The sequence below is a fragment of the Falco peregrinus genome, chromosome 5 (assembly GCF_023634155.1).
Source record: "Falco peregrinus isolate bFalPer1 chromosome 5, bFalPer1.pri, whole genome shotgun sequence".
Lineage (NCBI taxonomy): Eukaryota > Metazoa > Chordata > Aves > Falconiformes > Falconidae > Falco > Falco peregrinus.
Window position 1 is genome coordinate 25,448,178 of NC_073725.1, and position 14,983 is coordinate 25,463,160.

At 55.7% G+C, this 14,983-nt stretch overlaps 2 gene segments (V, D, J or C); both read right to left on the bottom strand.

Moving 5' to 3' along the window:
• Positions 1 to 5,227: 5,227 nt before the first annotated feature.
• LOC129784586 (T cell receptor alpha variable 13-1-like) lies at positions 5,228 to 6,934 on the bottom strand. The segment is given in 2 exon segments: positions 5,228 to 6,096; positions 6,889 to 6,934. Coding segments are annotated over 2 exon segments (438 nt in total).
• Positions 6,935 to 9,445: 2,511 nt separating this feature from the next.
• LOC129784439 (T cell receptor alpha variable 4-like) lies at positions 9,446 to 13,478 on the bottom strand. The segment is given in 3 exon segments: positions 9,446 to 9,494; positions 12,418 to 12,715; positions 13,254 to 13,478. Coding segments are annotated over 3 exon segments (399 nt in total).
• Positions 13,479 to 14,983: the final 1,505 nt, after the last annotated feature.

Below are 14,983 nucleotides of genomic sequence, written 5' to 3' on the forward strand. Positions count from 1 at the left end.
GTGTGTCCTACCTGCATGGTCGCTTCTGGTGGAACTGCAGCGTAAATTCCTTCTGCCTGTGATCTGTCAAGCCAGAAAGGTATTTCAGCATTGCCTGGCCCCGTGTCCGCCGTATCTATCCGTTTGTCAGCTTTGGCACTGGGCTCATGCTCCACCTCGCTTTCTATAAGCTGCCAAAGGCTGATCCATGCATCTGAACAGGGTGAGATTGCAGGCTCAGGGTTCAGCCAACCCCCAGGTGCAAGGCAAGGAGGGATCTTCCCTCCTTGGGCTCATTTGGCCAGGAATTAAGTCACGAGCATGATCATGCCTCCTGCCTAGAACCATTCTCTCCAACGGCAGCTCTCGGTGGATGCTGGGGGGAGCCTAGGAGCAAGACAAGTAGGATCCTTCTGCTGAGGATTCACTCCTGTGTTCCAAGCCCCTGGGCTTGGACTTGGCTGAAAAAGTCGCCCCCATACCAATCTCCACAGCTTTCCTCACTGGCACAGAGGCTGGGGAGGCACACGCCCAGCCTAAGCACAACCCACAGCACCATGTTGCCCTCTGCTTTACAGCCAGGCTTCATCCATCCCTCCAAGTACCCACCTGGAGAACCCCTGGCGGCCTGTGCTGCCCTGGGCTCCAGGACACCACCGCTGAGGCAAGCGTGCTGGCTGGCCGCTTTGAACCGCATGCAAAGAATGCCTGGAGAAGGGATCCTTTACCACCGGTTCACGGCGAGGGCCTCTGCCGCTGCACAAACCAGGTTTTCCTCTGTGCTTCAGAAGCCCAAGAACGTCGACTCTGAACAGCTGAGTGAGCTACTAGAGCCGTGCAGGCTTCCTCTCCACCACAGACCTTGTGCTCAGGAATTGGCTGCAGTGCTGGGGGAAGAGGATTCTCTTACCTGTAAATCTCATCCCTTCTGGGAGATGGAATTGTCTCTTGGCAGCCACCACAGCCTCATATCCTATTTCCTCCACGAAAACCCCGATGTCTTGACAGAAATGTACAAGTGGAAGGATGGAAATCCCTACACCCCTGTCCTCCACCGAGAGGGGATTATGGCTAATGAAGCACATACAAGCATAGCAAAAATGTGAAAAGGCCAACACCATTATAAGGGCGTTTCTGTTGCGTGCCTGGCAAGTAAGGCCTTTTGCCAAAGCCCTGCCAGAGCGCTGCTACTGGCTCTTGGCACGACCTCTAGCTTGCTTGCCCAACGGAGACCATGGAAAGATAGAAAAGGGGCACAGGATCCACCCAAGTTTTAGACCTCAAACTAAGGGCATTGCTGCCAGCGGTTGTCCTTTCCAATGGAGATTTAAATCATGCTGCAGCTCTTCTGTGCAGAAGACGGGCACTGAGCTGTCTCAGGCTGCGCTTCTCATTTCAATGCTGTGGCCTGGTTCTATGCCTCATGTGTCTTCACCTACACGGGAGCCCCCGAGAAAAGGTCACTAGGCAGAGTAGCGGCTGTTCTCTGCGTGGTTCTTCCTCTTCTGCTCAACACCTTGGTTTACACCCTAAGAAAGGAGGATGTGAAAGCTGCTCTGAGCAGGGTCAAGAGCTGGCATTTCTTCACATGAGGGAAACAACCAGCAGGGTGCCATCACCCTCACCCCCACATCACCGTAGGTCAGGGAGTTGGTGATCCAGGTATCCTGAGGAGGCCCTGGCCTCTGCTGTGCCCTGCTACAAGCAGAGCCTGGCCTTCAGGCCCGTGTCGTTCTGCACAGATCCCTTGGCCAGGGGACAAACTCAGCCCGTCCATTGCAGCCGATGAGCTTTCAGGCAGCTTCGGCTTGGTGCCAGTGATTGCGCTGCCCTTGTGTCCTTGCCTCTATCTGAAGTGCAGCAGGAAGGTCTCATGTGAACATGGCTTCTGTTTCGCAGCAGAAATGCTGAATAGAGCTGTTTTATTTCATGACAATCGTCTTAGAGTTTGACTGACCAAGAAGGGGTGACCTTTTCATGGGCAGGACGAGCGTGGTGTGCTGTGCCCTGACTGGAGCCACCTATTTGACAGCACGTAGCTTAGGGCTCCCAGCGTCTGAAGGACATAGGATTATCTGTACTGCCATCTCTTTCTTCAGTGGCATTCTCTGGGATAAGAAATGGCCATTTACAGAGTCTGGGTGCCTTTCCACTGGGAATCAAACCAGCAGCTCCTGGTGCAAAACGTTTGGTGCAGCTGGCAGGTCCCCGTGGGAAATGCCTTTGCAGGGGAAGGACAGTGATTTAAAGAATCACTCTAGCAATATATGAGCAAGCGCAGGTTATCTTTATTTGGCAGCGGTGGGTGCATGGGGGATCGCTCCACCAAAGTCATGCACAGCAAGGGAACCTTTCAGCCCCTTCTTTATACAAGTCACTCATGTCTATTCATTAACTTTCCATGAACTCATTAACATATTTCACACCTGGACAATTAGCACAACATTCCCTCTGTCACCCATTCAAGGATTTAGTACATCTTCAAGTTAACAATATTAAGATATCTCATGCCTGGACAATTTAGCACCCTCCCTGTGTCACCCATTCAAGGATTTAGTACACCCTCAAGTTAACAATAAGGGTCTCCTCAGACAAACATGAGCACATGTTCTTTAAATAAATCGTATATGGCCCATTATTCAATAGTGAAGCAGAGACAGAGCAAATGCCCGACTGGGCCCGTGCACACAGCCATGGAAGGCTGTTACGGGACACGTGGCCTAGGTGGTTTTCCTGGTGAAGCGGGAAGTGAGGAGGGATTATCGGAATGTCCCAGCCCCCCTGAACAATTAACTTGTTTCAGGCAGCGTGGGCCCGCACAAGGAAAAGGCAAGGAGAACCTGTGCTGTGTTGGTTGTGGCATCCGTGCTGGAGGTGGACGTGGGGATGTTCGGAGCTGAAGCAGCAGCCCCAGGTGAGATGCAGGCGCGGTAGCTCAAACGCATCTGGGCAGCACATGGTGGTGTGGGAGCAGGGGGCACACGGGGTGGCATCCCTCCTCACCTGCAAACCAGCCCAGGGAAGGGGTGTCCCCTCTTCAGCCCTGGGGCAGGGACAGGGCTGGCCAGGGGCGGGAATGAACACAGCCCTTGAGTTCTGCTTGTGACACTGCGGAGCCAGCACAACACTCACCGTGTTACGGCTCTGCTGGATACTGGGGCAGAAGTAACCCTAATTCATGGCAATCTGCACCATCACCCCAAGACGAAAGCAATGACCGGTAACACAGTTGGGAAGGGGCTGTTGGGGGCAGAGGCAGAAGAGTTGTCTCCAAAAGTCTTTCTAACCTTGCAGCCAGGAGGAAACGAGCTACTTACAAGTTGGGGTGGGCTTCCAGAGTGCCCTGCTACATATCACAGGCCGCGATCCCTTAGCAGGAAAGGCTTTCCATATCCAGCGGGGGAAAATATTCCTCCCACATCCACCCAGCTCACAGCGGGGAGGACTTTGACCCCACATTATGCAGCCCCCTCCCTCCAGGACAGTAGCCTCAGAGCAGGACTGGCTGCCTTCAGGGCTTGCTGACAGGTCTCCACCAAGCCAAACACTCCTAGAGCCTGGGGTTATCCAGCAGGGGCATTTGCCTTTCAGTAACCCGGGCTGGCCTGTAAAGCAAGCGACTGGGTCCTGGTGTAGGACTGTAGGTCCCTGGCTTTTGGGCATGGTACAAAATGTTTTAACCAGAATGTATAAGCTAATGAACAATACGATATGGACATACGGTTTTGTTTAATAATCTGCACATCTTCTTGAAGAAAGAGAACATCCACATACTTTTGATTCAGGATGTGCCATGCAAAGAACTATCAAGGATAATTAGCTGAGGCAATTGCTGCTTGGGACAAGGTGACTCTGCAGAAGAATTACATCCAGGAAAGTTGTACCTCATCCTTGTTGCACAGGTAGCAAGAGATTTGTCCTTAAGCAAACTGCCTTCATTATAATACTATAACTCACAGCCCTTACACCAGATGCCTCGGCCCACAAAGACACCCTTCCTCAACGAGCATGTGTAGTTGACCAGTAAGATTGTGTAACCGTTAAGTAGATTACCCTCCACTCAGTGTTAGAGGGTTGGAAATTAACAAATTCATATTCATCTACTCTGACTGTGGAAACTACCAAGTTGTGTGAGTTCACTCACCACTGAAAGCTAGAGGAACTTTTTATTAAAAGCAGTATCTCGTAGACTTACATTACTCCCTCCTCTGGGAGGCAGTCCTTGACAAAGTTCTCCAAATGGGTCCTTCCCATGCACTGCCATTCTTCATAAAGTCCTTTCCACGGTCTGCAGTCCTTCAGGAATGGATTGTTCCAGTCTGGGTCCCCCCTGCTGTACAGGTCCTGCTAGAAAAATGTCTCCTCCGTAGGCTCCTCTCTGTGGGCCGCAGTTTCTCTGAGGAGCCTCCTCCAGCACAGGGTTCTCTATGCTCTGCAGCTTCCTTCAGGGCATCTCCACCTGTTGTGGCATGAGGTCCTCCGTGGGCTGCAGGGTGGGTATGTGCTGCATCATAGTCCTCCGTGGGTTGGCACAAGACAAGCTGTGTCACCAGTGTCTTCTCCATGGCTGCAGGGGAGTATCTGCTCTGGCACTTCAGGCACCGGCTCCCCCTCCTTCCTCAAAGACCTCGGTGCCTGCCAAGTTGTTTCTCTCACATTTTCTGACTCTTCTCTCGCAGGTGATGCACAGCACCTTTTACCCCTTCTTGCATATGTTATCAGAGAGGCGCTGCCAGCGCTGCTGATTAGCTCTGCTTTGGCCAGCAGCAGGACCGCCTTGGAGCCGGCTGTCATTGGCTCTGTCTATGGCTCTGACATGGGGGCAGCTTCTGGCAGCTTCTCGCAGAAGCCATCCCTGCAGCCCGTCCGCTACCACAGCCTTAGGTGAAACACGTGCACTGTCATTACCCTGGTGTGATTATGTGCAAAACCTGTTTTGTGTCTGCAGGATAAAGCCAGCCAGCTCAAGGTGCACAGAGGAGGCTGCTGGCAGCTCCCTCTTGCTACGGGCAATTACCGCACCCGCACCTGCAGGCAAAACAGCAGCAGAGCAAAGGCCAGCACATCAATTAAAACAGGGGAAAAATAACAAGAATGCGTGAGCATTCGCAGGGCAGCCAAACCATTTGCTCAGCTGCTCTGTAAATTAATGTTGCTCCTGCCTTTCTCTGCCTTTACAAGAGAGGGTATTTGCCTTCACGTGAGCCTAGAGACAGGCTCACTGCTACATCACTTCTGATGCCCCAGCCTCAGCGGCTGCGGCCCAAGGGGAGTCTGGCTTGTCCCAGACACACCCCTTCTGCGGCCACATGAGTGTGTCACTGTGGAACTGCTCCCTCTGCAAGGGCAGGGGCTGGTCCCAGACCCCTGAGGAGATCACCAAGGTCAGGCGGGAGCTGCTACCACTGAGGGATTTAATGTTTCTTTTCCTTTCTTTTCCTGGTACCATGGGAATTCTTTGGGTGGCTGCAGCAAAGGGGATGTTCTCCAGCTTTGCATTATCCTCCACACATAGGCTTGAGATGTGGACAGGCTCGATATCTGGAAGGGCCTTGAAAACGTCCACTCTGCGGTGCTTTCTTGAGCGCTTCTCATCATCAAAGAGCCTGGATCCAGACGCAGCTGCACAAGTCACACAGGCCTGTGCCTCACAGCAGTACAGGCTGGGGAGGCAGAGGCCCAGCCTCACCACAGCCCCCAGGTGCTGCTGCTGAGTAGGCTGAGCTCAGAGCTCCAGGCAAGCAGTGGCAGGGAGGGATGTGCCCCTCACAGCACCGCCCATGTTTCTATGCGCTGCTGCGTGCTGTGGGCACCACTGTGGGCTCAGTGCACAGAAATAGGCAGCGCTGTCCTGGAGCTCAGCATCCCGCACATGCAGAACCACCTGGGAGGTCTCCACAGACAGTGAAGACGAGAACCTCCCTGAATCCACCTGCGGTTTCCATTTGTACACTCCCTGCAGCAGCATCTGAGGGGACTGCGTCTGGCGCTGCTGGTACCAGAAGATGTAGGAACTGGCAGAACTGGTGGAGAAATTGCAGCGCAGAGCTGTGCTGTGTCCTCTCTGGATGGTCATTTCTGCAGGGAACTGGAGCACAGAGTCCTTTTGGGCATGACCTGTAAAGCCAGAAACTTCTTTCAGCCTTGCTTGCCTGTGCACCAGTCCATCTGTCACTTCCTGGGCTTGCTCACTGTCCCCGCTCTCCATCTCACTTTTCCCAGGCTCTGAGATGCTGAGCTGCTTGTCCCTGCACCCTTCTTTCTGCAGCTGCTTGCCACTCCTCACCGCCCAGATCATCCTGCTTTCCAGCAGTGCGCACATGTCTTTCCAGCCACTCTTTCTCTCCGTATCTGCCTCTGAGCTATGTTAACTGCTGCTGTCTCCTTCAGCAGCGGCAGCCATGAGCTGTCCTTCTCCCACCTCTGACTGTATCTTCTTGCTAGCGAAGCTCCTCCATATGACACACCACGTCCTCTGCCCTTGCCCTGTCCCTGTACAGCATTTCAGCTCTCCTTGACTCTAGTTAGCCTTTTCTGTTTGTCCCCCGAGGTTTAGAGACAGCCCTGCAGAGGCTGGTAACCTTTTCTCCAGCACACCTAGGAGAGAAGCTCCTAGATGCCACACAGCTCCGTTCCCCAGCGTCTTCCCTCTTTCAGGCTTGGACTGTATTAGCAGCACACTCAAGAATGCTCGGTACCTGCAAATGCAGGGTAAAGTCTTGTCCTTCCTCTTATGCTCGTTACTCCTGACATCTCCCACATTATTTGCCATACCCACCTGCAGCCCCGGCTCTCCCTACAGAAACACTCCCTGATCCCCCAGGCCGTCAGGACTGACACCTCCGTGCTTCCACCACCAGCTGCGCAAACTCTTGCCTCGTTCACCCCAGCCTGGAAGTGGCATCTCACCAAAGGCTGCCAGTCCCGCCAGGGCTGCCAGCACAATCAGGGCCATGTCACGCTCTCCCTTCACGGGGTGTGCAGGCACCTGCCAGCCAGAGGGACCTGATGCTTGCAACTTCACCTCTTCCTCTGCCTCTGCCCGATCAAAGAGGCCTCCAAACCACAGCCCAGAGGGCGGAGCAAAACTCTCTCCCTGCTGCTCCAGGCAGGCCTCGTTGCACCTGTCCCCCAGCCTCTACCACCAGAACGTTCTCCAGAGCCTCGTGGTGTAGGTACCGTCCATCAGAGGGAATGGCATCCCTGGTGATCTTCTCCTGGCATCGGACCCAGGTGTCGCACACTCTCCCTTCCCCTCTGGCTGTGGAGCAGGAACCTGAAGAGAAACATCTCTGTAAAGAGCATCTGCTGCAGAAACCAGCCGCACAGGGACAGGCACGCTCCCGCACTCTGGCAGGGGGAGGACACTGCCACACAGCTCTCCGTTGTACAGGCAGTCCCCCTGTGTCCCTTCACCTGCCCACATTAGCCACAGGCGCCAGGTGCTTGTCCCACCCTGGGCCCCAGAACCGCTATCCCCAGGCAAGCCAAAGGGCTGCTCGGTTTTACTGCCTCCTGCTCCTGGAGCAGGGCTCCTCTGCCACTTCTCACCCAGGGCCCTTGGCTCACACAGCTGGCAGGGACTGCAGAAAACAGCTGGCGAGCGCAGCAGCCCCCATTCACAACCCCGCTCCCACAAGGCCTTCAGGGTCCTGCTGCTCAGCCGAGGCCGTGGCAGAAGGACGGTGGGCTGCCCTCTGCTCTCCAATGTCTGCAAACCTGCCAGGGGCTCCTGGTAATGCACTGTAGCTGCCACCACAGTCCCCAGCTGAGGCAGGACGAAGGGCTGAACCTTTCCCCTCTGCCTCTCAAGCCTGTGCACATGAACTTTCACAGCTGCGTCAGCTCCTGCAGCCGCACCGGCCTCGCTGGGGACTGGCTGGGACCAGGAGCCAACTTTGACATCTAGATGAACACGCCAACCAAATGTTTTATATATATATATATGTATTTAGTATCCAATCATTGGTAAAATATGCATGATCATTAGTGAAAGATGTAGCTTAGATAGAATATAATCATTTGCAAAGATGGAGTGCATCCTTCCTTGCTTAGAGGCAGGTGGTCAAGGCTGTGAAACCAGATATATGGCCTTCTATGGAAACCGGTGGTTAAAATCAAGTAGGTAAGGGAGGCTCCCTTGGTTCCTCCTGGTAGCCCGGGCCAGGCTTTGGTGGGATCTGAGAGGAGAGTGAAACCAGATGTCTCTGCATTTGAAATCAGGTGATCTTGTTTATTCAACACTATAAGAGCTGGACCCTCTGACAGTGACTTTGGAGACCTCACCTATGAGTGGATGCCCTGTGTAGGACCTCCCAAATGCTGGGACAGGCTCTCCAAATCCTCACTGTAACCAGGGCTCCCAGCAGCTGTGGACCCGGATGACGGTAAAGTATTAAGGCAATTGGTGATGTATCTTTCTTAACCGCTTAGCCTGTCATAGGCAGCAGTGATTAGGTGCATTGCCTTGTTTTATTCTTGCTGTATCCTTTCACTTACTACTTGTTTCACTTCCTATTCTATTTTTTAAAATGTAAGTAAAGATAAACTCACTTCTTTAACTAGGGGTCTATTTCCTTTGTACTGACCCGGTCTATGGCAAAACACCTCTCTGCAGGAGGCCTTCCCACAGCAGCAGGAGCAGGCTGGAAGTGGACTGTGAAGCCGGGGCAGCCAGTTTGTAATTGTGTGCCTGAGCCAACGTTACAAAGGTACCAGCAAGAAACCACTTCTCCTTGTGGATTCAAAGCAATGGCTTGCCCCCAGGCTGTCTCAGTTGTGACTTTCTGTTCTAACAGGGCCTGGCTATGTTAGTGGGGTGGAAGAGATCCCCAGCCCCTGCCTGCTGAGCAGCAGCAATGCCTGGCTCATGTGGCAGGAGGACTTCTGCTGCCTGCCTCCCTGTGCAGACCCAAGAGGAGTCGCTCCTCGCCAGGGACCACGACTGAAGGGCAATGTTTTATCAGGGCATTTCACTTGCATGTCTGAAATCCTTTTTCCCTAGCTGTGCTACAAGGAACCATCACCTGCAGCAGCACAGCTGCACTTCCTAACCCAACCACAGTAAACCTTGTAACAAGCTGGAGTTCCTTCTTAATGAGGATAGCACCTGCAATGGTCCTTGTAGAAGAGGGAGGGATGGCATTTCTCCATACAGACGAGCAAGCCATTTGGCCACAGCACCGCCAAAGCGCTGCTCCTGGCCCTTGGCATGCCCCCTGGTTTGCCTGCCCGACCGAGGAGATCTTGGACATGGAGGAAACGGGTACAGAATCCATGCAGGTTTTACAGTCCAAACTAAGGGCGCTGCTGCCAGAGGTTCTGGGGGTTTTTTGATGGTGATTTAAACCACCTACTGATGGAGCTGCCATGGTTCTTTACACCTCTCTTACTCCCCTGCTGATTGCCTTGATTTATACCCTGAGAACTCAGGTTGTCCCAGCTGCTACTATCTGCTGATTTGCAGTCAACTTCTGTCCAGCTTGCGGTGGTTCACAGTAGCAATGATGTCAGACCTGTTTCCAATGGAAGAAAATGCTCTAAAAGCATGACCAACCGCAATGGAGTAATCCTTCTGTGGACACGATCTGCACAGTGTCCTGTGCCCTGGCTGTGGCCTGCTGATGTAAGGGGGAGTTTGTGAGCATTGTGGACTGTCTGAGAAGGGCATATATGACTGTTAATTGAAAACACTTGATTCACAGAGGTGAGGAGTGGAATGTATTTGGTTTATGGGGCAAGGTTATGGTAGCAGGGGGGCTGCCGGGGTGGCTTCTGTGAGAAGGTGCCAGTCAGTGCCGCCCCATGTTGTTCAGAGCCAGTTTCAGGTGGCTACAAGACGGACCTGCCACTGACCAAAGCTGGGCCAGTCAGTGACGGTGGTGGCGCCTCCACAATAATACATTTAAGAAGGTTGAAAAAGTGGTGCACAAGAGCATGTGGGAGAGAGGAATGAGAATATGGGAGAGAAACAACTCTGCAGGCACTGAAGTCAGCAAAGAAGGAGGAGGGGATGAGGTGCTCCAGGTTCATGTGTGGCTCATGACACAGGTTGTCCCTGATGAGCTGGTGATGCAGCTTGTCCCCCTGCAGCCCATGGAGGTTAAGGGTGGGGCAGACATCCACCTGCAGCCCATGGAGGAGCCCATGCCACAGCAGGTGGATGTGCCCTGAAGGAAGCTGTGACCCCATGGAGATCCCATCATGGAGCAGGCTTCTGGCAAGATCTGTGGCCCCACGGGGGATCCACGCTGTAGCAGTTTGTGAAGAACTGCAGCCCACGGAAAGGACTCGTGTTGGAGAAGGACAGTCTCCCACGGGAGGGACCCCACACCGCAGCAGGGAAAGAGCATGAGGAGGAAGAGGCGGCAGAGGGAATGAGTTATGAACTGACTGCAGCACCCATTGCACATCCTCCTGTGTTCCTCTGGGGGAGGAAGTAGGGACGTCAGGACGGAAGGTGAGCCCAGGCATAAGGAAGTGTTGCAGGGAAGGTGTTTTAAAATTTATTCTCATTTCTCATTCTCCTACTCTGATTTGATTGGCAAGAAATTAATTTCTCCAAGCTGAGCCTGTTTGCCTGTGACACCAACTGCTGGGTCAAAATTTCCCTGTCCTTGCCACAAACCATGAGCCTTCTTATTTTTCCATCCTGGTGAGTAGTGGGAGTGATAGAGCAGAGTGGGGGAGACGTTGCAGCCAGGCAAGGTCAACCCAACCCCAACACGCCATGCTCATGCTGGCCCAGTACAGCAGTAGAGATAGTTAACTGTCACAGCAGTATCCAAACTAGCCGGCTGCAACAAGGCTTTTACCATCACATACCCCCTTAACTTCAATAAGTAGCTCCCGCATCTTGCCCCGGCAGAGCTGCCAATCCCTCACAAGGTTTCACAAGGTCATCTACTGTCCATGCTGTTTCCTCATCCTCTTCAGGCCAGTACACCCTGCTGCGTTCCTCTGCTGCATCTGGATTCTCTCTTCACCCAGGGCTCCTCTTGCAGCCAGCCTCTACCTTATCCAGCCCCCCCTTCTACTTCACACATCTCCCTGGCACTCTCCTTGGTTTTTTATACATCCAGAACACACGTGCACTCTTTCTCCTCCCTCTGCTTCTTCCAGGTCTCTCTTCATCCAGTGGTCCCCTTCCATACCCCTTAGAGCTATTTAACTACTTAGCAGGAACCAGCCACAGCTGCACATTATCCACATCAGCCAACCCACCGACCCTGAAGGCAGCCCACAGCTGTGTATTATCAATGTTAATTAACAGGACTTCATTGCTCTATAATTCCTCTACAGCTAACAAACTTCCCTTTGCAGAAGGGACATTGCAGCAGCAGAGCCACCTGGGAGGAGGTGACCAAAAAGCCCACTGCCCACACTCCCGGCGCTGGCAGGGAGCAGAGCTTCTTTGTCATGACAGTGCTTTTTGCCAAGCACTTTGCGTATGGTGACACCATGACTGAAGGCCATGGCTGAGAGGATCGGGAACTCAGGCATAGCCAGGAAGAAGCAGGAAAATAACAGCAGGAGACACAAAGGATTGTTCTGTTGGCAAGGAATCTTGGGGACAGCATCTGGGGGACGATGGTGGTGACACAGCAGATCTCCAGGAAGGAAAGCCTGACAGGAAGAAATGCACAAGGATCTGCAGGGAATTGCCTGATTTGAATGCCCAGGGAGCTTGTTAGTGTTAATAACAACTCCAAGCTGAGATCTTTGTGTGCGTCCTTGGGATGGGGAAAATTACCGGGTGGAAGCTGCTGCTGTGTTTGCCCAAGGCAGCCAGGCAAAGGTGAGACACCCACTAAGCTGAGCATCGTGCTGGAGCATTTGCGTTCGCTTTATTCTTGACATCGTGAACTCCCTGTGCCATGGCAGCACTTGGAGGACCTAGAGGTGTCACTTGGCCTTCCTAAAAGTCATGAAGAGCTCAGCATCCTTGGCAAGAGGAGAAGCAGCCTGAGGTGGCCTGGATGGGAATCGGTCCCCTCTGGGAAGGCGTTGCGGGACAATGCCGGCAGGCCTTTTCAGACAGGCCAGGGGACGCCACGGTACCCGCAAGGCTCTGACCCCGTGCTGGGCAAGCACGAGCGCGTGGTGGGAAACACGCTGCGCCCCGCTGCCTTGCACAGACCCTTTCAGGCTCCCCGTGCAGCGCGGCCCAAGCGCGGCTGTTTGCTGCCTCGGAGCACCGATGCGCAGCAGCCCTCGAGGAGGAGAGGTGCTGAGCCCGGGCAGCGACTGCAAGGGGCACCCGCTGATCCCGGTGCCGGTGCCGGTGCCGCAGGCGGTGGCGGGAAGCGCCCGCGGCCGGGCGGGCCGAGGCGGCAGCGCCCCCTGGCGGGCCCGGCCGGGGCTGTCCCCCCGCCCCCGACACACACGCCCGGCGCCGGCCGCCGAGGTTCGTGCCCGGCCGCAGCCCCGGCTCCGAGCCCCGTGTCTCCCACGGCGCAGTAATACACCGCCGCGTCCCTGCGCCGGGGCCGGGCGAGCCACAGGGCGCTGGACCGGCGGTCTGCCGCCACCGACATCCGCCCCGGAGGGTCCTGCACCTCTCTGGACCCTTTGTGACCGCTCGTGATGAATGCGGGACCTCGGCCCGGGAGCTGGCGGTACCACACTATCGATTCTTCTGTCCGTATGCTGGGGTGTGAGCAGCTGATGGCGATGCCGGTGTCCTCGGTGGTCTCTGCCGACGGCTCCTGCTGCACCTGGGCTCTGCCCACAGCCACTGCCGAGGAGAAAAAGAAGGGGGAATCCTCAAAACCTGCTTTGTGCCCTGCCCCGCCTGCCGTTCGCCATGGCAAATCCCAGCCAGGAACGTTCGGGCATGGGGGGGGGGAGAAGAGTTTCCAGAGGATGTCTACAGGTGCATTAACGGAGGTGTCCGTTAACGGCTGGCAGACATACGAACGCGAGAGTGACAGGTGGAGTCACTGGAGAAAACCAGGGACAAAGGGAAGGAGCCCGAGGGGAAGCAGCAGCGGGGAAGCAGCAGCGGGGAAGGAGCCCGAGGGGAAGCAGCAGCGGGGAAGGAGCGGCTGCAGGCGCTCCGCGGCAGAAGGCGGAGGGAAGGAGGCAGCGGGCAGGGCTGGACAGCGAGAGCACGGCGAGTTTCCGCAGGGAAGGCGGGATGGCAGCAGAGGGAGGGAGGGACGCGAGCCCGGCGCGGCGGCAGGGCTCCGTGCAGAAGCCCGAGGGGACGGCAGCCCCGCGGGGGCCCCCGCAGGCCGAGCCCCGGCCCGCCCCCCGCCGCCAGCCCCGCGCACCCAGCAGCAGCGCGGCCAGCCCCGCCAGCCCTGCGCCCCGGCCCCGCCGCATGCCGCCGCTCCGCCGCCCGCGCCTCGCTGCCCCGCGCCAGCCCCGGCTCTGGGCGGCGGCCGCGGCGCCTCCTCTCCGCCGCCTCCTCTGCTCCGCGCCGCCGCCAGCTCCGCCCCGGGGCTGAGCCCGGCGCCGGCGCCGCTCGGGGGCTCGCCGCAGCCTGGGGCAGCAGCGGGGCCTCGGCCCGGGAGATGGAGCAGCTTCCAGAGCTGCCTCCCCGCTCCGGGGCTGGAAGCGGCAGCCCCCGCTGCCCTGCGGGTGCCGGGGAGCAGCCTCAGAGCCTGCCTTCTGCTGCCTCTGCAGCCCACTTGGGTCATAGAGAAGGTGTGCGAGAAGATGCCGCTCCAGCTGTTGCCCAGCAGTGCTGAGAAAAGGGGAGCAATCGCCTCTCTTGGCCTCTTGGCAATGCTTTGTCTGAGGCGGCCGAGGATTCCCTTGGAACTCCTTGGCGCAGGGGCACAGTACTGGCTCATGGCCAGCTTGGTGTCTACCAGAAGCCTTGTTTGTTCTCTGCACAGGACTGCTTTCTATGGGTGACCCCGGGCTGCCCTGGTGCGTGGTGCTGTTCTTCCAAGGACGGGAGTTTTTCCCTTTCCCTTGTTTCCCTTGTTTCCCGCCCGCGTCCCCACCGGGAGCTCTGAGAGAGCAGAGCTGCCAGAAACGACTCTGCCAGGGGAACCCAGAACGAGAAAGGGAGGAGAGAATTCTTGTTCTTAGCATGCCTGAAATGCCTGTGCTGTGCTCCTGCCTCCTCCAGCAGTGGCACCTGTTGCTCCTGCACTCAGCAGCTTCTGCCTTGCCAGGGTGGAGGGGCGACAGGCCTGCAGCTGGGGACCAACCTCTCTGACACATCCCCCCATGCAATGTCGTGGGAGTCTCTCCTTCCCTGATGCCTGTGTCCTCTCTCTCACAGCACAAGGCCTTGGTGGGGTTGGCCTGTCCTAGCGCCTTCACGGTGCCTAGCGCCAAGCTCCTGTCAGCACAGCCCAGGGCTGCAGCTCTTACAAACATCATCTTCAACACCCCCAAGCCCTGCAGACACCAACTGTCCCACTCAGCCCCACAGGCACTGTGGACTTTCTCCTTCTATCCAAAAGAAGATCGGTACTCGAGGAAGCAACACAGGAAGCTTTGTGCCCCGCTGCTCAACCCCTCTTATAAATCAGCTTCTGCCAAGCTCACCCAACACCACGCAGCCTTTCCCGATGGCCGTAACCCTGCCAATTTCCCTTTCCTCCAAACCAGCTGGATCTCCAGCTGTCCTGCCCTTACTTCCAGTCCCATCAAACAAACCTGCCAAACTGTTTCTGCTCTTCCCATAGCATGATGTAGGTTGGACAGGGCCGGTCAGGGCTGTGTCCAGACGAGTCTTGAAAACGTCCAAGGCCAGAGCCTGCACAACATTTATGGACAGTGCATTCCAGTCCTTGAGCTTTTTCAGGGTCAAAAAGAACTGGAAAATAAGGTCCTCACATGTCAGTAGAATTCCGCAGGTTCCAAACTGTGTCTGTGGCCTCTCGGCCTACCGGCACCGTGCACTTGGAGAAGAGCCTGGCTTCATCTTCTCCACGTGCTCAGAGCACGTAGCTGTAGACACCCATAAGGTCTCCCTTTGAGCCTTCTTTTGCTAAGGCCTCGTTCCCTCAGGCTCTGAGTGCATCATGCCCTCAAGCTCCCT